We start from the raw sequence: 25,567 nt of genomic DNA, 5'->3' as shown, positions 1-25,567 counted from the left end.
CGGTTCGTTTCTTTCCCTCCATTCCGAAGATTATTGTCAAACTAATAAACTCATATCTCATTTGCAGTTATAATTCTCCATGAATGCGGGATCGGAATTTGTACGATCAAGCATGTTCAAAGAGACATGTTTACAGTACTCTTTTTGAAAAAAAAAATCTGCTTTATCAATATGAGTTGAGCAGGAACGTGTTTCATATCCAAAATATCCGCAAAAATTATTTGAACGGACTAGCGAGAGATGAGGAGCTCTGTTGTCATCTCACTAATACTTGCCTAATGATTTTCCCGCACCATGTCCTTAACTTTTTAAATATTTTCATCAGTCGTCGTATGTCTTTGTAAGCTTTGTTCCACTCCTAGGCTTGTGCTTTTGATAAAACTGAATCACTGTAATCCAATTCCAATATTCGCAATGATTTCACACACGAAATCTAGTTAGAAATACAAAATTTGAGATAAATTCCTTGTGTGACCTGTCGAGACATTGAGACAACTATAGGCATTAGTGGGACCAGCATGCATTCAATATTGCATGAACATTTAATTAAAAAAAAAAACAATTGTTCACGTTGGCCTCTACACAATTTGTAAATCGCTCAAAAGAAAGCTCGCGTGGATTGGACGAGAGAAATTCCAAAAAAAAATACCATAGCAGTGCTTCGAAACCCGTTTATGACATTGAGATAGGTGATGAACCGTAGATTTACACGTATGAACCCGAAAGTAAATAGCAATCAACTTCATGGGTGTTCCAAGATGAGCTGAATCCAACAAAAGTTGTTCGCGCAAGACACAATTCCAAGCAAATGGTGGCCTGTTTTTTGGAAAGGTAGAACATGTCGCAACCATATCTAGAACAAAGCAGAACAGCAATTCGGAGTGTTACACAACCATTTGTTCGTCTTTCAATCAGGAATATTAACCGGCTAGGAAGGTTCACTCTTCACCACGACAATGCGAGCTTCCATACATCAAAACAACTGCATCTTTAAGTAATGGGCATCGAATGACTTCCTTTTATTCCCGTACGTAAGAAATATACGCAGAGATCAAAGTTTCACGCCACCTGAAGAGACGGTTGATGCACTCAAAGCGCCTGTTTTGGTGATACCTCAATGAGAGTGGCAGAAGTGCTTCGACAATTGGTTCAAAATTTATATTAAAATGTTTAGATCTTAATGAAGAATAGTTTGAAAAGCAAGTTAAGATAAAGCAGTTTTCCACGGTTAACATTCGCTTTTACTCTCTAATTCCGAAATATAAAAGGCAACTAAGTACTCTATCCCATATCTCCTCTAAAAATCGCCGAAATCAAACCCTAACTTTTAAAGCACACTTATCATATTATACGAATATGAGCACTCAAGGGCCTATGGCTGTTTTTTTACTTAAAATATAGGTCCTGGTGTAAAAATGCATAAATATCAACAATACTTCCCATAGCCTCCATATACATACATACATATACACTATACTAAGAATATCAGGATTTTAAAATTTCTGGTTGATTTTATAAAATTTATATCGATGAAGACGTCAAATATCTCAGAAAAATTAAGTGAACGTAATATTTTGGTTATAATATACATACTTTCGTGACGAGAATGGAATTCTTTAATTTTATGGAAAAGTATATGCAATAGTGTAGGACAACTGCGAGAGCATAAATTGTTCGGTAATACCCGAACTTATACACTCCTTACTTGTTTTAAATTTCCTAATATTAATAAAAATTTATGTGGAGCTTACAATTGACAGGAGGTGTACTTAGCTCAGTTATTGTAGTGGCTCCAAAGATCTCGACTTCAAAGCGAGTTCTCCTCTCTACTATGTGAGAAATGATGTCATCGAGTGTAAAGCGAGCAATTGAAGAGTTTAGTATTAGATCTATGAAAATGAATTTGCCATCCAACTGCTGAACACTAATCAACAAAAGATACCACACACAAGAAATTCCCTTCCGATTTAGTTGTTCTTAGACAAATTAGGAATCAGTCTTTGTTCTTCTAGTTCTCAATTAATTGAAAATTACTACGATTGTAGCCCAACGTTATTGGAATTGACAACAAATTTACTTACTAACTATTATTAGAAGATAATAAAATTTAAAAAAAATTTTACAAATCCTAAAAAAAATCAACAATTGGTACTAGAAAAATTACAATTTACATATATTTTATTTAATAAAATTAAATGCAAACAAGACCACTTAAATATACACACTTGTTGAGTGTGTTTTAATACAATCGCACATTCTGGGCGCAATGGCGCTATCCGTCGCCATATGATTGTGAAAAGATCAAATAAAATGAACAAAGCTACGAGTACAACTTTATGCATATTATTTGATCTTTTTACAACCATAAGGTGACGGATTGCCCCATTGCGTCCGGAATATGCGATTATATGAAAGCACACTCAACAAGTGTGTATGTTTAAGTGCTAGTTTACACTAAGAATACAGTAATGAGATTTAGAACGCTGTTCGTTTGAGAAGTTAAGTTCTTATACTAAATTTTGTGTGGTATTTTGTCCAACAGCGCAGATTACCGTGGCGACCCAACAACTTAGGACAGCACACGTGCCAATGCGAAGAAAAGTACAATGGCGGCGGCTATGGGGGCTGTGGCGCTGGAGCCATTGCAGAGATTGCCGCTGCAAACATCGCACGACAACTGCTTCACGGGTGGCAAAGAGGGATCGGCTTGACAGCCGGCTAGCGTATTTGAAACATCGCCGTAGAAACAGCCACGGATAACATGGTGATGTCCGGGAGCTGAAATGACAGAAAAAGTTAAAGATTATATAAGTTGTGATGACTTTTCAATAATTTTTTAGCAAAGTTGATAAATTATTCAATTTTATTATCAAAGTAATCGTTTTCCAATTGTAAGCAATAATTGTTGCGTGCGCTTTTGCTATTTTATGGTCGTACGGCCGTCTTCTTGTGCTTCCTATTCGTCGATTGGTTAAAAATTTCGAGTGTACATTTTCTTTACATAATATTCAAGTGCCAATAAGACAAAGAATCGCTCGAAGTAATGAAAATATTGCTGCCTTTCAGGAAAGTGTTGCTGAAGATCGCAATTTGTCGATTCCAAGACGGTCGCACGAATTGGAACTGTCTCAAATCACAACTTAGCGGATTTTTTAGAAAAGGATTTGGGCTTGCATCTGGATAAAATTGTTTTCACTCAAGGGCTGAAGTGATTTTACTACCGTAAACGTCGTGAATTTGCTGATCTTGCCTTGGAACAACTTGAAGACGATAACGATTTTTTAAGAGAATCATCTTCTCCGATAAGCGATGAGACCCACTTTCATCTGAATGGTGCAGCCCCGATTTCGGTGCGTAGAAAATCCACAAATTATTCATGAACAACCATTACGTTCACCTAAATTGACAGATTGGTGTTCTTGGTGGAATCAACGTGGAGCTTACAACATATACACAGTTGGATCAAAAGGGGCTAATGGAATGGGCTACGGAATCTATTACTCCGAGCTGAATCCTAGATGATCATTCAAGCTTCCGAAATACTGCAATATTTTCTATGCTGCGGTCTTTACGGTAGCGAAAGCAACCGAGATATTGTATGTAGATAACAAGCCAGGAAACAACATAAAGACGATAAATATATATGTCGACAGCCGGGCGGAAATTGAGGCAATAATTCCACATTGCATTACGTTGAAGAATAATAAAACATAAGTAAACAGGATTCCAGGTCACAAAGGCATTCCGGGAAACGAAATAGCTTGTGAGATTGCATATAGCATATAGCTGTCATACAAACTGGACGATCAAACTCAACTTATTGTATGGAAAACTGTTTATTTGTAAAAATATCGTCACGAAATTTAGCAAGAATTATTACCAAAGACAATACTGTAATATCTGAAGAAATTTTCCAAGTCGGTTTACTATATCATATAGCTCCCATACAAACTGATCGAACAAAATCAAGTTTTTTATTTGTGCAGGTTGACTCCGGCGCAAATGGTAAATACTCGTACTATTAATATTTATTATTAGTTTCCAAAACTATGTAGGCATTCTGAACAAATCATATCATATATATGTATGTATTTGTATCTACTTCCACAATATAGTATACTCTCACCAGTTGACATGTTAAATGCAATTCGAATTTTACTTACAAATAAAAATGCATTGCAAAAATTAGTTCGCAATTATTTGCAATATTCGTTTTAATTAGAACAATAAGTAAATATGCAATTACGAGAATTCTAAAGCGCTCAAAGGCGCCGTTAAGAACAAGTTTGCAACCGGTTATAGGCTTCGGCTCGCTTGGGAGCTTCGCTTAGAAGTTAAGGCGCAATAGCAGGTTATCGTGATGACATAAACATATACATATGTACATCATTGACATATTTAATGCATATTTCCCACATGTTTTTTCATTTCTCTTTTCGGATATCCATTACTTACTGTCGAGCACCTTCCTTATGCAGCCGGTGGCATTGTGCACGTTGAAGAAGTTCTGCAGGAAGCGCGGCGGCGATACGCGTGCGCAATCGTATTTCATGTCATCGCTAGCCTCGAATTTCTGACCGCACTTGGGATTGGTGTCCGAGTCGCAGATATAGCAATGTACGGCAAAGACTGCGGAGAGAAAAGAAGCGTTAGGTGTTATTTATAGCACTTACTATATAATTGTATTTTCATATATATAATATATAACATAACATACATATATACAGGTGAATTATAATTTATATAATTATCATTTGAATGAAGTAACTGCTTACTCTAGGTGGAAAGCTTAATAGGTTATAGGGTTAGGGGATAGTCAGATGTAAAACAAAAATATTTATTTTTATATTTTCTTAAAGTTAGGAGCTTAGTAATAGATATTCTAAGAAAATGTGAAGTTAAGGGGGTATTCTAGTCTAGAAATTTATATTTTCAAAGTTTAACTATTCAAGAATATGTATACAAGAGGATTTTTCAAAATTCAAATTATTTTCGGAGATATAGGCATTTTTCTGACCCGGCATCCAAACTGGTTCGGCCGGAACGCGAAACTTTCAACGCGTTTTTCTCAAAACTCACTTTTTCGGAACGATGCCCACGATTTCTCAGGTTCTACTGGACCGATTTACTTGAAATTTTTATAGAGTCTTCTTTGTAGGCTTTTTTAGACTTTTTTTATGCAGTCGCCATTTTGTGAAAAAATTTTTTTCCCACTTTTCCGTAGTTCCGACCATTGCCAAATTATTCTAGATTAATAATCTTTTTTTCTTTTTGGTTTCAGATAACTAAGAGGGTTGAAATCATGGGTATGGCCACGTGGAAATTTTTAGAGACCCCCCACTTTGTCAGCTCATAATTTTTGAAATTATTTACTTTTTTAATCCGATAAATACTATTCCACTCAAAACTAAGTATGTTTTTTGCACTGGTGACTAGTGTAGATGAAAAATCGGTCGGTAGATTAAAATGAAATTTATACATTTTAGCTTTTTTTTAATTTCGATTTTTTAACTATTAGCTGTTATTTTTTGCCCTAAATCTGACAGAAATTTTATTAAATAAAAAAAACTTTTATCGGGCACTAGATTATCTATTAATAAACTTTTTTGTCCGATAGATTTTAGATGAATCTCCAAGTCTTAACGATGGTTAAGAGGTTACATGGGTTTAGAAGCTTCAAAAAAATAATAAAATTTTTAATTTTTTTATAAGAGAAAAATTTTTGGAAAAAAGCTATTTATTTATTATACGAGTAAACCCATGTAACCCCTTAACGCAAGAAGCTTCGGTTCACTTTGAATCAACACAAGCAGATTTACCTTTAAATTAATTTAATTTAACTCAACACAACGGTTCGCTACAAAATTGTTCGATCGAGTTTCATGCTCAAAACGAACGAGTTCGATCAATTGGTTTGATTGCTCTGCTTACTGATTCAAACTGATTTTTTGGTTCCGGTATGATGATTGGAAATGATTGTACAGAACAAGACGATCGAGTCCAACGATGCACGAAAACTCTCTCTCCGATTCGCTCTCCATAATTATGCTATTTAATAATTATAATAATTATTATTATTATTTACGCCACCGCTTATTGAGATCAAACTGCAACTCAACTTTTTAGCAAGTGCACACGAGTTTCGACTTATGACGAAATAAGTAGATCGGGTTGAATCGAACCACCCAGTATGACCAAACGGTATGATTGTGATCGAGCTGAATGCAAGCAACATTCTCAAATATTCTTTGCTGCTTATAACAATTGTATGAAAAATGCGATGGCCCACAATACTTTCAGCGTATGATTTTTAAAGGTTAAATCTGGCGTATGCGTGGGCAGTCAACGTCGTGTTTGACCAAAATGTCAGTCACAGTAATGCAAGAATACGACGGTGCTCGATTCGAAACGGTCAAGTATTCTTTTTATGGGCCATGTGGAACAATAACACCGTAATTAAATAAATCGATGAGCATCAGCTCATTATTTACCATCGATTTTGATTTTGCTTTTCGGTTTCGGCTCATTTTTAGAGCGCCGTTAGATAGATTTTTGGACAGTATCGACGGAGTCCGAGTCAAAATTGATCGGATGGTATATGTACATATGTATATATGTAGATAATTATGTTTTTACGTTTATTTATTTTACATTTAACATAATTTTTACATTCGTATAAGCCATCTTATATTTTAAGTTGGATCAAGCTGGATGCAGTGTCCTAAAATTTACTAAAATCGCTTCAGTCGTTAAGGAGTCCGGACAAAATGTGACACGTAATATTGTATATGTAGTTTAAATATAGTATATTTTTAATTTATTTTACATATTTTAAATTTTATGTTGCATTCACTTATTTTTGGTGTTATTATCAAAAAGTTTGCACTCACCTGAACAGGCAACACTGGCGATAACGGCAATAGCCAACAATGATTTTACAGCAAACACCATTTTTGTTTTGTTAATTGTTTTGATTTGTTTGTGTAAAAAATCTATATGAAAGCAACAATAATAAGGCGGAAACTTTAGATTTTATATTATGTATAAATTTACATATGTATCCATATTAAATATACATATACATACATATATATTTATATGCAAATGTAAATATTTTTTTTTTTTTTATTTAAAAGGCCTTAACTATGTGCCTATAAATTTATTTTGTTTTTAATTTTTTTTAATAAAATAATTTCATTAACGTTCTTTTTTAATTTTAAAACAAAAAAAAGTTTTGTTAAGGGGGGAGCCTGCTTTAGAAGCTTCAAAAAATCGATTATTTTTTTTTGCTTAAATCTCTTTAAAAATAATCTACGATTATGTTCCTAAAGTTTTAGATGGAAATTCGAAATATTTTTGAAGCTAGAAGGAAAATAGTGACCGAGCGTCTAGCAGATATATGAGCGATTGGACAGAAAGCGAAAACTTTGACGCGCGTTTTCTCGGTTTTTCATTTTTACGATTTTTCTTAAATGGCGGGCCGGATAAGAAAAAAAGTAAACGTCCTATCGAAACGAATCAAAATGCGTTGTATTTGGAATTTAATTCTTTTCTAGGTGAACCCAAATTATCTTAAGAAAGTTAACATTAATCCGGGTTTTAAACGATTTAAAATAAATTTTTTTTAATGCATTTTTTTTTTAATCTGCGAAAAGTTGTTGAATTTTTCACTTTTTGTTGAATTTTCTTGCACTATTGAAAATTAAAAATTTCTGTTGTTTTTTTGAAAATGAAAATTGCGACCTGCATCTTGCTCGCCACACAGAAATTGCACACTCGAGCCTCCTCTGTAAATTTCTTCAAACATGAATATATGTATAATAATAAAAAAATTTGAAAAGACTCCTCAAATATATAAAAATAAATCCTAAAAGTTTCATTTCAATCAGACATTTCTTTCCTTTCCAAAAAAATCCTTGAAAATAAAGATTTTTTGAAGTCTCTAAAGCAGGCCTTAATGAACATTTTTGTATTAAATGTTTTATATAATTAATATTTTTTATAAAATATATTTTTTTCAATTTTAATTTAAATTTTTTGTTACTAATTAATTTTTTTTCTTTAATTAAATTTTTTTAATAAATAGTAAAAAAAAAATTAGTTAACATTTGGAAAAGTTTGGAAAATAAAAATTTAGCTTTAAAACTTTTTTATAAATTTATTACTATTTTTTAATTTTTAATATACTTCTTTTCAATAAAAAATTTAATAAAAGCGTTTTTTTAATTTTTTTTTTATATTTTTGTTGTTGTAATATTTGTATTAAAAGAAAGATAAATATTTATAATAAAAAATTAATTGTTTTTTTAATTTTAATTTAATTTTTTTTATTATTTACATTTAGTTTTTCTAATTTAAAATTTAATTAACGTTTTAAAAAAGGAAAAGTTTTGATAATAAAAATTTGGTATTAAACTTTTTTTTATAAAATATTTTTGTTTTATTTTAATTTACTTGTTTTTTTATAAAAAAAATTTAATCAACCTTTCATTAAACTATTTTTTTTATTAACTTTATTGATTTAATATTTTTGTTAAAAAAAGAAAAAGTATTTATAGTAAAAATGTTTATTATATTTTATAAATTTATGTTTTTTTAATTTAATTTAATTTTTTATTATTAATACAAAAATTTATAAACATTTATTAAATAAACTTGTTTTTTTTATATATTTACTAAACAAAGGAAAATTCCTGAAAAAATTTTTGTGAAACAGTGATTTTTAAAAACAAAAAATCGCTATTTAATTTCACTTGAACAAAAAAGCTTTAAATGCTTTAATAAATTGTAAACTCAACTTTCAAATTAACGAACTTTCAATATTTTAAAGTTTTATTATTTTGTAAAACAGTTAACTTAAAATGAAAATAATATTTTGAAAACATTAAAAAAACTCTTAGTAAAAAGAAAAGTAATTTTCTTTTATTAAACAATACAACACCACACTTCCTTTTCGGCTAACCTGAGAGGACACTTCGTTAAAGACGTCTTGTAAGTAGCACGACACGGGCGCAACTGTGGCGGCATGGGTACCCAAGCATCGAACTAGATTACGGGGCATCTCGACAGGGTGTGTTAGCTATGGTATGATCGGATCTGTCACAGTTTTCCAAGAAAGTTATTACTGCTTATATGTATTAATGCTAATATGATTTATAAGTTTATAAAGGTGAAATTTAGTTTGCGGTTAATGAGACATTTATTGAAAACTGTATATAATTGCAGATGTAAATAAATGAGATCAATGATCAATTAAGTTGTATGTATGTATACATCTATTGTACCTAGCGGGTACCTTTACTTCAAATTAAATTTATTAGTATTACTATTTCTATTATTTAATTTTGAACACATACTTATGTTTAGAAATACACTGCTGGTCAATAGCTTAGACACACGTTTACTTGCATTACAATTGTTTAAATATTTATTATTGTAATGATGATTGAAAACAAGTTGGTATGCAAAAACATGGCTAAATTAATGATAATTTAAATATAATATTCAAATAATTATTCAAACTTAACAAAATTGTGTTTTTCAAACATTTTCTTAAAGATACTCAAAAAAGGTGTCTTTTTCCTGGTCATTAGAATAGACGCACATAAGATTTTAAATATTTTATAAGAAAATAATTTTGTTTTTAACTTATATTTTTAGTTCGTATAACTATTTGATTTATTAGAAATAAAAAATAATAATTTTGTTTAAGGGGGTATTCTACTCTAGAAGTCAAATTTTGGGCAGTTTTTTTAATTTTACTAAAAAAAACCAAAAATATTTTTACTATCCATTTTTTATGGTGTTTTTATTGATATCTTAAGAATAAAATTTTACAAAACAAGTAAGGAAGGGCTAAGTTCGGGTGTCACCGAACATTTTATACTCTCGCACGATAAAGTGATAATCGAGATTTCATTATCCGTCATTTACATATTTTTTTAATTTGCTGTAAAATTAATTAGAATTAAATTCTGAGAGATTTACCGATATTTTCGGTGAAAAATTAGGTTAGGTTAGGTTGGGCACTGAGTTCTTCGTGTTCGATATCAGGGACCTTGAAAAGTTATAGTTCGATCACAACAATTTTTCCACAAGGGATACCTCAGCTCACATACCGTATTTGAGTAAAGTTTTATTCCGCTATGATCATTGGTTCCTAATGTATATATTACACAGAGAAGGCATCAGATAAAATTCAAAATAGTGTTATATTGGAAGAAGGCGTGGTTGTAAACCGATTTCACCCATATTTCGTACATATCATCAGGGTGTTAAGAAAATATTGTATACCGAATTTCATTGAAATCGGTAGAGTAGTTCCTGAAATATGGTTTTTGGTCCATAAGTGGGCGACGCCACGGCCATTTTTAATTAAAAAAAAAACTGGGTGCAGCTTCCTTCTGCTATTTCTTCCGTAAAATTTAGGGTTTCTGACGTTTTTGGTTAGTCGGTTAACGCACTTTTAGTGATTTTCAACATAACCTTTGTATGGGAGGTGGGCGTGGTTATTATTCTATTTCTTCCATTTTTGAACTGTATATGGAAATGCCTTAAGGAAACGACTCTATAGAGTTTGGTTGACATAGCTATAGTAGTTTCCGAGATATGAACAAAAAATTTAGTAGGGGGCGGAGCCACGCCCACTTTTCCAAAAAAATTATGTCCAAATATGCGCCGCCCTAATGCGATCCTTTGTGCCAATTTTCACTTTAATATCTTTATTTATGGCTTAGTTATGAGACTTTATAGGTTTTCGGTTTCCGCCATTTTGTGGGCGTGGCAGTGGGCTGATTTTGCCCATCTTCGAACTTAACCTTCTTATGGAGCCAAGAAATACTTAAGTGTACCAAGTTTCATCATGATATCTAAATTTTTACTCAAGTTTCAGCTTGCACGGACGGACGGACAGACGGACGGACGGACAGACAGACATTCGGATTTCAACTCTACTCGTCACCCTGATCACTTTGGTATATATAACCCTATATCTGACTCTTTTAGTTTTAGGACTTACAAACCGCCGTTATGTGAACAAAACTATAATACTCTCCTTAGCAACTTTGTTGCGAGAGTATAATAATAATTTTGTTTAAATGAGTTAAGCCTCCTCCCACTAACTGGGAAAAACTGGCGCACCCCATCAATACAGCTTAATACACCACATCCGATGGCACCATACGCTTACATCACCACACCACACCAACACAACTCACCACACCTGTACCCACTCAACAAAAAGGATGGACATCGGGATGGGACACTCACTTCGTTACATACAATTCGTCACATGTACTGCGAACATCAACTCTCCGCTTACAACACCTGTCCCGCGCGTTACAGTAAGCTATCGATATACGCATGTTTAAGTTGATTACCCAAGTAATTTAAACACTTAATCTTAATAAAATAACATTTGTAAAAATATTAAGACTTTCTTTATAAATTACATTGTACATTATACCACTCAAGTGTACCCGGTACTTTTATTTCGAATGTGCGGGACAACCATTTAAAAGGGTAAAAATAGAGATGCATGCATAAATATGTATCTACTGGTTACGAAACTATTCATGGTCCTTCGAGCCTTAAAGAAAGGCACTATAGATTTATAGTCAAAAACTGTGAAAAACCAATAGCACGGTGACGTGGCAAAATTAATAATTAATAACAAATGTACAAACATATGTACATATGTAACATATACAACAAATAGACAAAAAAGTGCAGTGGAGCAAAACAAAAAAAGGAAAAAGAAGTGTGGTGACAAAAAAATAAACTTAATATATAAATATTATATAATATAATTCACGGTGGGTAAAGTAACAAACAAAAGAAAAAAAAAAAACAAATCACATCGAAAATCAGACAGTAAAACAATTCCAACAAAAAAAAGAACGAATTGAGATTCTCTACTGTTGTCTATCCTTTTTGTTTAGTGGGTAGGAGCACAGGTGTGGTGAGTTGTGTTGAAGTGTCATCAGCTGTGGTGAATTGCGCTGTTGTATTAGGATGCGCCAGTTTTACCGGGTAGAGGGGGTGGATGCTTAATCATTTGAACAAATTTCAGTAATGAGTACTTCCTCCTTTGTTAGTAATAACTTCATATATCCGGGCATTCATAGAATGATATTCAGCTTTTTAAGTAAAGCTGTATGCAATTTTCATAGATTTTTTAATACATACCACCTATAAAAATTCTATAAAGCCTTACTTAAAAAGCCGAATATCTCGTGAAGTATTAATGATAGCAAATAAAATTTCCTAGAAATTTGTCATGTACATTTTTTTTAGCTCCTATCATTTACGAGATATATACAAAAAAATGCGAAATTCGAGGAAAAATCGGGTTTAGAGCTCCGTACTACCTCGCCGGTGTGAGTTACGACTTTGTTGCACTGGACACTTTTGTAGAGTGATAAATTCTAAGAAATATGCGTCTAAAGTCAAAGCCATGCCATAAAATACCTCTGATCTGTAGGAATTTAAAGATAAAAACTCACGATTGTAGTGTATTTTCTATGGAAAATGTTAACATTAAGGGCTTAAATTTTCAGGGAATTTTTTTCGGGTATTTCCAAGGAAATTTCGTGACGGGACTGAAAAAAATTAATAGTTGAAAAAAAAACACCCTAATGTGAGCTATATGGTACAGTGTACCGATCTGGAAAATTTCTTCAGATATTGTAGCGTTGTCTGTGGTAATAATGCATGCCAAATTTCGTGGCAATACTTCAAAAAATAAAATAATTTGTCACACAAAAACTTCATTTGGATTTTTAAGTTTGTTTCTCAACTATATGTTATATTGGTCCGATATTTACTCAGGTTTCGAGATATGAGCAGCTTCTTCTGAAGGAAAAGACCCGTACACAATTTCAGGGCGCTATCTCAAAAACTAGGGAGCTGGTTCGCCGATATAGTTATACACGTAGACATTGGCTCAGATGGTCATGCTGATCATACTTATACATGTATATACATATGTATGTACATAAGTATATATGGTATTACAGGGTGTCCTATGTTTTCTTCTCATAGTTACAAACTTCGTGGCAAACTATGATATCCTCTTCACGGTGCAAATATGTGAAGACAAAGCAATATTTGAGCAACCTCACTCTCATAAATAGCAAAGGAATGCTCGTAAACTGAACTAAATCGCCAAAACGGCAAATTATTTAAACGCAGAAAGTTGAAGTGGCAGTCACCCTGGAAAATACATTTGTAATACACATAATAGTTGCGTACGAATACGCAATTGTTGTTAAGAGGGTGGATATTGAGATTACGTCACTCCAAGAATTTCTGTGCTTGACTAAACTAAACATCACGGCTACCCAAATTGCAATACATTGAAAGAATAAGCGCGGAAACTAACACATACATACCGTGAAACTCATAAAGCCTTTCAATTGGCCAATAAGAAACTCATGGAAACTTTAACAGAAATCTCAGATAGCACTGACGAGTAATTAACCGGTGACTTAACCGATTGGTGGCTTGTAGGGCAATTAACCGGTGAGTTAACTGATTGGTGGCTTGTAGTGTACTTGATTGTTATATATGTAGATATTAGAATTACGCCTCTTACTTCTCAAAAACAATATTTCTGATAGATCTACATTCCATAATTGATCATTATTCGGCTGATGATCTAAGCCAGTGATCGTTATAATTAAATCAAAGCATTTGAGTGATTTCTTAGCTAATTCAGCTGCTCTAAGTCACATCGGCTCTTGACGATTTGAGTGGAATTCGTAGATACTGGCACTCGATTTTGTTGTTTGTTTTGCTTGCTATAATTGTTGTTGTATTTATTCGCAATTTGGCGTACTAAAGCGATTAAAATAATTAGGTATTTACATCTAAGTGCACATTAGTACAATATATTGAAATCGCCGTACGAACTGGTCGATCAATATCAAGATCCTATATGGAAAGTGTTGCTGTTTATAACTTATTTATTTATCATAATTTTCTCATATGTAATAAGCTTCTTTCCGATTAATCACGACTATGTAATTATTTATATGTACATATGTATGAATGTCTGTTTATAGTATAAATTTATATGTACGACATTGAGCTCTAAAAAGTGTAAGTTAAGTTTATCAACACGAAATACATTGATTTGTGTTCCCGAATTGACTTATACTGAATCAAACTTCATTAAGATACTGTGCCCCAAAAATAAGGTGACATTGTATTCATTTTGAAAATTCTTTATTTATTCTTCCAAATCAATTTCATCCCCTTCAAAGTAAGCCCCTCCCGAAGCAATGCACTTGTGCCAACGGATTTTCCAATCTTCGAAACACTGGTTGTAGTCACTTTCCGGGATGGCCTTCAGTTCCGTCTTCACTGCGGTTTGAATCTGCTCTATCGTATAAAAACGGTGTCCTCGGAGCGGTCTTTTGAGCTTGGTGAACAGCCAGAAGTCGCACGGCGCCAGATCAAGTGAATACGGTGGTTGCGAAATGATATGGGTTGAGTTTTTGGCGAAATGATCACGAATTACGAGGGCAGTATGGGATGGTGCATTATCGTGGTGTAAAAACCAAGAATTGTCTTTCCACAATTCCGGCCTTTTTAGGCGGATAACGTTACGCAAACGACGCATAACGTTCAAATAATATTCCTTGTTGACTGTTTGACCGGTTGGAAGGAATTCATAATGCACAACACCACGATAATCGAAGAAAACAGTCAACATGACCTTGATTTTTGAGCGACTTTGACGCGATTTTTTTAGTCTCGGCTCTCTTTTGGCACGATATTCGCTCGATTGATCGGTTGTTTCGGAGTCGTAAGCATAGATCCAAGTCTCATCGCCAGTTATAATGCATTTCATGACACCCTGGTAGTCGGAAAGCATCGTTTCACACACTTCAACGCCACGCCTTTTTTCCACAAAATTCAATGTTTTCGGTACCAGTCGAAACTTGACGCGCTTGAGGCCCAAAACATCCTTGAAAATGGTATTGGCTGAGCCTTTCGATATGCCAACTTCATCAGCAAGGTCTCTAATTGTTAATCGACGGTTTTTCAACACCAAATCTTTGATTTGTTGAATGTGAGCTTCGTCGGTTGAGGTTGATGGTCGCCCTGGACGCTCTTCGTCTTCGACACGTTCACAGCCGGCTTGGAACTCACTATAGCACTTGTAAACATTTTTTTTAGACATAGCCTCATCACCAAAGGCTTTCTGCACCATCTTCAACGTATCCGCAGCAGAAAATTGATTCCGTAATCGCAAAAAACGAAAAACTCACTTTTAGCAGCTCACAAAACGACATGTATCTCCAACACTAATGAATATTTTGACATGAAATTTAACATAAATGTGATTGACAGTACTACCAACCTAAAAAAAAATAATTCTCTAAATCCTTCGACGCGGGCAGTTTAAATTCAAATGTCACCTTATTTTTTGGGCACAGTATCTGGAACTTAGCAATCAGATAATGCAGCTCTTTTTGCGTTTATAAAATCTATGCATATTTATGGTAATTTTTTTCGCTTGATAATCTGAAAAATAGGTGGTTAGACACCTCTACGAAAATATCTCCAAATATGAGCTCTTAATTGTAAAGGAGAGTTCTTCGGCCTTAGAGTTTTAAGTTTTTCCTTATTATTGTATAGAAAAATTCATATCTCGCTTCCAGTTACTTGAAATAAATATCTGTCTACAATCTATCTACAAAATTGTCTCATACGATTTTTTCCTAAACCTGACCGTTTTAAAGATATCAAGAGTTGAAGTTTGATTATTTTAAATACGAGTGGTGTGGATTTTGATCTGATGGAATCTCCGTATTTGACATACTATATTTTATTTTTTTTATGAATTTTATAACTTAATAGTTAGAACGAAGCAAGTGATATTTAAAGATAGTTTATTAGAGACATCCGTTGCTCTAAATGATTTAGAGACCCATATATTTTCCAAAATCTCTTTGCAACTTAAATAAAATATTATGTACTTGGATAGTTTTGACTAAAGTGCACCACATGTCAGTTTGGACCCTTACAAATTATATAAATATTATATAAATTATTAGTAGGACTTTAGAAGCACTTTAAGAGGTAAGCGGTAGTTATAAATTTCAAAACTTTAATTATCTTTTGCATTTAATTAAATTATAATATCTTAGAAATATTCTTTAAACATTTGAAGTCAAATCAGTAAATACTTTGCAAGTTATTTGATAATTAGTATTACCTTAACCTCCTAGGACACGAATATATGTTATAAAACAAATTGGATGATAAAAACGCCACTGAAAGTATCAGCCGCCGAGAATGTTTTATTTTAGGTTAGGTTAGATGTCTGGTCTTTTAACATGTCGTGGGATCACAGTTAGATTGTTATGTATAGAACTTTACGAAGGCAGACGAATAGATCCTGTAGTTGGATATCAGTTCTCGGTAAAGCGTTCTGGACCAATGGAAGGTGGGCTTCACTAGACCTGAATAGTTCACTAAACATCTTACGGAAGAGAAGTAACAGCTGTTGATAGTAGACCAACGCTTGATGAGCTGGTCTGAGGCCCAATAATCCAGTATTGAACCGCAAGAAACCAACACAGTTTCCACTCGTTCTTATTCTGTAGTTATTCAGATACACATGATCTCGGAAAGCTTAACCTTACGGTTTTTTCAATACTTTATAAAGGGTGATTTTTTAAGAGCTTGATAACTTTTTAAAAAAAAAAACGCATAAAATTCTCATCGGTTCTTTATTTGAAACGTTAGATTGGTTCATGACATTTACTTTTTGAAGATAATTTCATTTAAATGTTGATCGCGGCTGCGTCTTAGGTGGTCCATTCGGAAAGTCCAATTTTGGGCAACTTTTTCGAGCATTTCGGCCGGAATAGCCCGAATTTCTTCGGAAATGTTGTCTTCCAAAGCTGGAATAGTTGCTGGCTTATTTCTGTAGACTTTAGACTTGACGTAGCCCCACAAAAAATAGTCTAAAGGCGTTAAATCGCATGATCTTGGTGGCCAACTTACGGGTCCATTTCTTGAGATGAATTGTTGTCCGAAGTTTTCCCTCAAAATGGCCATAGAATCGCGAGCTGTGTGGCATGTAGCGCCATCTTGTTGAAACCACATGTCAACCAAGTTCAGTTCTTCCATTTTTGGCAACAAAAAGTTTGTTAGCATCGAACGATAGCGATCGCCATTCACCGTAACGTTGCGTCCAACAGCATCTTTGAAAAAATACGGTCCAATGATTCCACCAGCGTACAAACCACACCAAACAGTGCATTTTTCGGGATGCATGGGCAGTTCTTGAACGGCTTCTGGTTGCTCTTCACCCCAAATGCGGCAATTTTGCTTATTTACGTAGCCATTCAACCAGAAATGAGCCTCATCGCTGAACAAAATTTGTCGATAAAAACGAAACGAAACACATTTCGAACCGAACACTGATTTTGGTAATAAAATTCAATGATTTGCAAGCGTTGCTCGTTAGTAAGTCTATTCATGATGAAATGTCAAAGCATACTGAGCATCTTTCTCTTTGACACCATGTCTGAAATCCCACGTGATCTGTCAAATACTAATGCATGAAAATCCTAACCTCAAAAAAATCACCCGTTATATGTAGTAACTCGATGTTAGAAATAAGGAGTGTAGACTTCTTTTCACTAGTGTTGAGCAAACAGTCGACGAGCTCAAGGCTAATATCGCTGTCGTGCTATAGAAGTGGACAGTCAGCACACGGAAGAAGCCTGTGCTCCGAAGTAGTAGATCTACATCTAGCGTAATGCCAGCCAACTCCGAGGCAGTTGATCTACTCCAACGGTTAAGGCAACTAATTCCATCGGAAAACGCTTCTGTGGCCAGAAACCTTGAAACAGGAGCTTTTCATGCTATAGGTTTACTTAATTTTTTATTTATTTAAAATGTTATGTTTCACTACTCGCTACAAAACAAATAACAAATAGTATTTCGCTCAACATCAATAAGTGAATTCAGCTAACTTTATGTCTTTCTGCTGGAACTGGATACTAAAGAAAGCAGAGTACTGTATTCTTTTACAACACATTTATACATATTTTAGCTCAGCCAATTCAAGAATTTCGCCGTAAACGCAAAGGAGATGATCGCTAAATACTGCGGCCATGCCTTCAGTTGGTGACTGTGATTGCGGAAGTCTTCATTATCGCTCCGCTTGTTCTGTGGCTGGTTCCAGTTGGCAACCGCTGTCCGTGTCGTCCATGTCACCGAAAAAGCAATTGCGTTCGATCCTCAGCAGATCTCCCACTGTGAACGAAAGAAAAAAACACTTTAGTTAGAAATTTTCATCTAAATTGTCAAGTCTATAGTTTAGGTTCAAATAAATAATGTGTTCCACCAGAACTTTAGTTACCTTTATAAGATCGCTTCATACAACCTGTTGCGTTTCGCAAATCCAAGTCGTCACTTAGAAAACGTGGTGGCGGAACATGCGAGCAATCCAATTTGAAATAGTTTTCCTCGTCGAAGTCATCCCCACATCTGGAGTGGTAGACGGATTCACATGAGTAACATTGGATGGCCTAAGCTATTGAAAATAAGAAGTTAATTCCATATTGCTTTTTGTATTTAATATTTATTTTGTGTGCAGACAGACCACTTTTAATAAGTGAGAGCATACGTAAACTGAAAGCACGCTTTATCTTAGCTTTAGTCGGTTTCAATATACTTAAGGCGGTCTCTGATTTATAATTTAATCAAAAAACTAGCTCGTCTATTCTTCTTCTACTTCTTTATTGGCGTAGACACCGCTTACACGGTTTACGAGTTTACACAACGCGACAGTCGTTCTTCCTTGGAGATTCCAAGTGTAGCTAGGTTCTTCTCCACCTGGTCTTTTCAACAGAGCGGACGTCTTCCTCTTCCTCTGCTTGCCTTGGCGAGTACTATGTCTAATACTCCCAGAGCCGGAGTGTTTTATTCGAATGACATGACTTAGCTACCGTAGATGCTGTCTCTTAATTCGCTGAACTAGGTCAGGTCAGGGAGAACTTTACTATTACTAGTGAATAATTTGAGTCAGGAAGGGAACTTTTTATTATTATTATTTTTTTTTTTTTTTTTAGTCCTCGACGGTACATAAGGATCAGTATCAAAGTTTCCGCCAAGTTAAAAGAGATATGTTTTTTTTTTAGAATAATGGTTTTCAATGAGACATATCTTGCAAATTTGTTACTAAAATATAATAATAATTCGGTTCGCGCGTATTGATCAATATTCGGTCAATATAATCACCCAGCAGAATTTGTTATTCAAGCAATCATGAATCGGTTTAGGACCACTTTTACTTTAGTGGAGAATGCGCATTCTCAGCGACGCCGTCTAGTGCACATCGAAGACGGTTTTGCTACGACGAAAACCCGAATGAAGTCATCCTTCATCGCGGTGGACAATTGCTACTGTACCCAATCACTTGATGGAAGATTTTGGGAAAGGATCTTGGTTTTCGGGGTTACAAAATCCACCTCGCATTGAAGACGATGCCAATTTTCACAAGCAAAATTTTTCTAGCGATGAAACGAACTTTTAGTTCAGTGGCTACGTTAATAACAAAAATTGTTGCATTTGGGTGATAATAATCCACAATATATTTTGAGATATCATTCCCTCCTCAAAAAGTTATTGTTTGGTGGGCTCAATAGGAAGAGAGAATCTATGTTCCATATTTCTTCACATTGTGACTCCTGAAAAATTATACTACTCGCAACACCATCACCGGGAGTTCTACTTTCTATGGCATCACAAAGGACTACGTAGAGTCAACGTGCGATCTTTGATCAGCCATCTAACCTAACACCATCACCCATCTTGAGACCCACCATTCATTATTGGATAATATTCGACAGATAGAGACCACGTCAAGCACGCAGTGAAGAAAATATAGAAGCCGCACCTGAGAGTGTACACGAAGACCGTGAAAAGTCGATTCGGCGTCGTTCGCACCTACTCGGACTAACGAACGTTATCAACGGAACGTGTACATCACGAATATTTGGGTATGAGAAAGCTCTGTGTAAAGTTGATGCAGAGCGAGCTTATTTTCGTCCAAAAAAACGACAAGTTGGTGATTCGGAGCATTATTTGGAGATGTTCAAGGGTAATAAACCCAAGTATTTGCGTGAATATATGACAATGAATGAAACATGGCTCCAATCAAAAGTCATTCAGGTGGTCTGCGCACGATGAACCCGCTCTAAAGCGTGTAAAAACGCAAGAGTTGGCTAGCAAGGTTATGGCGACTGTATTTTGCGATGCACATGAAATAATTTTTATTGACTACTTTGAAAAAGGAAGAATCTTCAACAGGCGAAAAACGGCCCCATTTGAAGAAAAGGAAAATGTACAAATTGACAAATCCAAATTCTTGTAAGGAATCTTTAGCATTTTTGAAGGCTAATGTAGCTTCAGTGCAGTCAAAGTTAACGTTTTCTTGTTTAATGTAAAAGCTGAACAAAAAAAGACTGCCTACTCTTGATTATCGTACAACCATAATTTTGCATGAATCTGTTTTGACAACACCTGTAAATATGCAGTTGAATATCGATTGTAATATCCGCAATAGTTTTTTCTCAGTTATTTGTTGATTTCAATGTACCGTAGCGTAGTAAAGATCAGAAATTCATATTTTCACGCGAAAATCGAATAAATCTAATAATGAACCAATCACTGTTATGCATACAAACGTTTGTACTGATTTTCAAATATTAATACTTTTATAATTCTCCAAGAGTGCAGAAATTATTTTACAAATTTCTCTTGTAGTTTGCTCAAGCCACTTTTCCACTTTCCAAACTTTTTAGTCTTGTTTTTTTTTTTTTTTGTTTGTTTACGAGATCTTTCTCAAACTGCCGTGTTGTACACTCTCTTTCTCTACTATATTCCCGATTTTTCAAATTATGCTGAAAATGTATTTCATAATCATTTACACGGCATAATTCAATAATTTCGGAACGCTCGTTTTCCAACCACACAATCACGCGTCCGAATTTGTACTGCCCCATGTGTGTAGTTTCCAAAACCCCAGAGACAATTTTTAGACACGATAATGCCGCAAATAATTAAAACTCATTCCGCACACACAAGCACAGACATATGTATTTATATATGTATATCAGCGCATAACTATGTAAGAGTGAACTTATAATTTTCCACATTGATTTGACGCAGCACCTTTAAATGTTTCGATACCCATCACAGGTCTCTTGCATAGGATTCTCCTGCCTTTTCGTATGTATGCTGCTCGTGCATTAACTCACGTTTGTATGTATGCAAATAGCCACACATTCTCCACCATAGTTGTGCTTTCTTTTATTTCCTCTGCTCTTTTATTCCAACGGTATATCCGCTCACTTATTGACTCATTTGCTGGTCGAGGCTCCTCGCGGCGTTTACATACGCCAGCGCTGAAGCACTTTTGTTTGGAGCAGAGCGATAGAGAGCACGTAGACAGTTGGCGTTAATTACTCTTTGGCATGTAACCGTTTCGTGTCGGGCACCTCCTGTTGAGCGGATTATAAACAAAACAAGTAAGGAAGGGCTAAGTTCGGGTGGCACCGAACATTTTATACTCTCGCATAATAAAGTGATAATCGAGATTTCATTATCCGTCATTTACATATTTTTTTATTTTGCTGTAAAATTAATTAAGTGAGTAGTTCCTGAGATATTTTGTTTGCTCCATAAGTGGGCGACGCCACGCCCATTTTCAATTTAAAAAAAAAGGCTGGTTGCAGCTTCCTTCTGCCATTTCTTCCGTAAAATTTAGTGTTTCTGACGTTTTTTGTTAGTCGGTTAACGCACTTTTAGTGATTTTCAACATAACCTTTGTATGGGAGGTGGGCGTGGTTATTACCCGATTTCTTCCATTTTTGAACTGTATATGGAAATGCCTGAAGGAAACGACTCTATAGAGTTTGGTTGACATAGCTGTAGTAGTTTCCGAGATATGTACAAAAAACTTAGTAGGGGGCGGGACCACGCCTACTTTTCCAAAAAAATTACGTCCAAATATGCCCCTCCCTAATGTGATCCTTTCTGCCAAATTTCACTTTAATTACTTTATTTATGCCTTAGTTATGACACTTTATAGGTTTTCGATTTTCGCCATTTTGTGGACGTGGCAGCGGGCCGATTTTGTCCATCTTCGAACTTAACCTTCTTACGGAGCCAAGAAATACGTGTACCAAGTTTCATCATGATATCTCAATTTTTACTCAAGTTACAGCTTGCACGGACGGACGGACAAACAGACATCCGGATTTCAACTCTACTCGTCACCCTGATGCCTTTGGTATACATACATATATAACCCTATATCTGACTCTTTTAGTTTTAGGACTTACAAACAACCGTTATGTGAAGAAAACTATATTACTCTCCTTAGCAACTTTGTTGCGAGAGTATAAATATACTTGATGGAAATTTTTAATATAGGGTAGTCGAAAAAGTCTTTTCGTATTTCTGATCAAACTTCAACTAATTTTTTTATATTTATACTAAGAATTAAATAAACAAATGTGTACTATTTTGCTCGACCACTTTTTGCCGTTTTTCCGATAGAGACATCATTCCATCAGTGTAAAACTTTTCTGATTTCTCGGCGATTTCTCTTAAAGCCAATTTTACTCCATTAAGGGAGATCTGCATTTACCAAAACCATTAGTAGTCCGATGGTGCAAGGTCAGGGCTATATGGTGCATGCATCAAAACTTCCCAGCCAATCTCTTCCAGGTTTTGCCGAGTCATCAAAGATGTGTGAGCTCTAGCGTTGTCCTGAAGGAAGATGAAGCCTTTTCTATTGAACAGTTCTGGCCGTTTTTTTTCGATTGCTTGCTTCAGTCTCATCCGTTACTGACAGCAAAATATAGAATCAATCGTTCGAACAGATTGAAGCAGCTCATAGTGGATGATATAATATCTGTCCAATCGCACCAAACACTCAGCTTAAACTTTCGAGGCGTCAGTCCTAGATTTGCGACCATTTGCTGAGCTTCACCACGCTTGGACCATTATCTTTTTCACACATTATTGTCGTCTTTGATCCACTTTTCGTCTCCTGTTACCATTCGCTTCAGAAATGGTTCGGTTTCATTTCGTTTCAGCAAAGAATCGCAGATGCTAATTCGTCCATTAAATTTTTCACAGACAATTCATGTGGTACCCAAACTTCGAGCTTCTTTTTGTAGCCAGCCTTTTTTAAGTGGTTCAATGCTGTTTGATGATGAATGCTAAGTTCTCTAGCGATGTCAAGGCTGCTTATGTGATGGTCTTGGTCAATTTTTTCCATAATTTCACGACTTTTTCAACGACAGGTCGAACAGAGCGAGGTGCATCTTTCATATTGAAATTTCCGGAACGGAAGCGAGCGACTTTTTCGGCTACCCAATATATATAATACAATATATACTATAATCAAAAAATAGTTCTTTGTTCATAATTGTAAAATTCTTAATTTATTCTTCAAAATCTATATCGTCCACCTCAAAGTAATCCTTCTTGGCCATAATACACTTGTGCCTGCTTTATCTTTTTTCGGCTTCGGCTCACCTTTGCCACTATTGATTGTCTATTACCGGGTCGTAAGCATAGATCCAAGACTTATCGCCAATAATAATACGGTTGATAACATCCCAGAAGTCGTAATACATTGCTTCACAGAGGTTAATGTGACGCTGTTTTTCGTAAAAGTTTAATGATTTTTGACGGTCTGATGGCTGTCCTGGACGTGATTCGTCGTCAACGCGTTCTCGACAATTTTTTTTTATATAAAAAATTAAATATTTTCTTAGATCATACACTATTAACAAAGAAATTTTGAAACTCGAAACGAATTGGTTTCTCTCGTTTCTACTGAGTCTCTACAAAGCATTTTTCATTGACTTTTATGGCGTGCTTACGGTTCCTTTGTGGCACGTATGTCCCACAGGGTTGAAATTAATAAGACTTATTTATAACAAAATATTTTCTCACATTTATTTGCAGAATTCTCAGTATGTGGATTCGGTGAATATCAGCAGTGGCGTGGGTGAAATATAAATTCATAGTTTTTGTTGCCACCTTATGCCTTTTACGATATTTAAGTGTGTATGAGGCATAGTTTGGCCCATTTTGTGGCTTTCACGTATATATAACGCTCGCAGTTGCTTTCACTCATGGATTCGCATTCTCACTTCTCTAGCAAATAGTGTGCTCTCATTCGTTGCTCAAATAAAACGCCTGTTGCATGTTCGTTGTCGGTCGCTGAGTTATACCCTTCAATTTGTTTAAATGTCGTGTGTGAGTATTTGTGTTAAATCACTTTGCGTAGAGTGTGCCTATTCCATTCACCGCTGGTTTAGGTGCACCCAGTCCTCCTACCATCGACAGATGGGTTTAGTTGTGGTGCCAATGAACTTTTGGAATTATATCAACAAGTTAATCACCTAGTGAAATAAAGTACAAAGCAAAGAAATAATTGAAATTTATTGAGTTAAGTTTGTGAAAAATTTATTTTGGAAAAAGTTCGGTCTTTCTGCTTTACATTATCAGTGACAGCTTATGAAATTATTGCATTTGAGGGTATTAAATATTAAGAAAACTTTAAAAGTCTCCTTGAAATTATTATATTATTCCCTATTTAGTGAATATAGCTTTGAATAAATACATCGTCAACCAAAATGCAAAACAGCTTTCACAAAAAAATCGAAAATAAATAGTTGTCAGATATAATAACCAATATATAACCAAAACTCAAACTTTGCTTCAATATGAGTGCATGCTAACCAATATATAAGCATTTTATATAGAAAACTCAAATTTTGCTTTAATTTGAGTGGTTTCTACCATATCGCTTTTCCTTCGCCCGTAAACCTTTGAAAAGGTGATGACATGTAATTTAGCACAGTCAACAGGGCGTATGAGTTACAAACTTAGCGTATGAAGCAGTGGTGTATTTCAAGTCTCTCAAGTCAGCAATAAAGCAGACAATAAAGTCAACTTAACTCACTCGTCTCAGTAATGCAAAGTTTGAATGCTTCTCTTTCTTCCTCTGACTCCTTAATAACCTTTTAAATTTTTATTGCGAGATCACTTGCCTTTGGTGTGTGTTGGTTGGCAATAAAGCCGTCAAAACCCCATAGGTAGTTACATACCATATATATTTACAACATATACATATATATCCAACAGAAATACATTTCGCAATAAGGAGAGAATTAGTAATCCCCAAAAGTCTATTATCCTTTTTGAACAACAATTAGCTCATTTCCGACAATGTGAGCTAATATAAGAATGACACAATCGAGCCCTTTGTTGTTACACGATTTTCACAAGCTTGAAATTGAAGAAATATAATATACTTGTATATAGTACATTATATACTAAATTTCGAATAGGATCCGAAGCATATAGTTTCCAAGTAAAAACGTTAAATATGAGGGTTTATTTCAAAATGGAATATACATATACATATGTATATTGCTAGCTATGAATGACAAGGCCCAATTTTCGTCAAAAAACGAAATCAATTTAGTCATCGAGATATTGCGCTTTTATATAT

The 25,567-nt window shown here is 34.7% G+C and overlaps 2 protein-coding genes across 4 annotated transcripts in view; both read right to left on the bottom strand.

Annotated features, from left to right (window-relative positions):
• Nucleotides 1-2,160: 2,160 nt before the first annotated feature.
• The window catches only part of LOC125775794 (uncharacterized), a 30,943-nt gene continuing 7,536 nt past the window's right edge, over nt 2,161-25,567 (bottom strand). The window contains exons 1-4 of one of the 3 annotated variants that reach the window (XM_049446596.1): nt 8,963-9,007; nt 6,891-6,992; nt 4,456-4,629; nt 2,161-2,778 (exon numbers count right to left, since the gene is read on the bottom strand). In XM_049446596.1, the coding sequence (XP_049302553.1) occupies nt 2,570-2,778; nt 4,456-4,629; nt 6,891-6,951 (444 nt within the window). In that variant the 5' untranslated portion in view covers nt 6,952-6,992; nt 8,963-9,007 and the 3' untranslated portion in view covers nt 2,161-2,569. The other 2 variants (XM_049446597.1, XM_049446595.1) reach the window with 2 other exon arrangements.
• LOC105229213 (uncharacterized) lies at nt 17,052-21,032 on the bottom strand. The gene is given in 4 exon segments (XM_049454375.1): nt 17,052-18,181; nt 18,183-18,279; nt 18,386-18,554; nt 20,958-21,032. Coding segments are annotated over 4 exon segments (450 nt in total). The 3' UTR covers nt 17,052-18,072.

Source organism: Bactrocera dorsalis, chromosome 1 (assembly GCF_023373825.1).
Source record: "Bactrocera dorsalis isolate Fly_Bdor chromosome 1, ASM2337382v1, whole genome shotgun sequence".
Taxonomy (NCBI): domain Eukaryota; kingdom Metazoa; phylum Arthropoda; class Insecta; order Diptera; family Tephritidae; genus Bactrocera; species Bactrocera dorsalis.
Note: the sequence above shows the minus strand (reverse complement) of the source record. Positions and strands in the feature narration are given on the sequence as shown.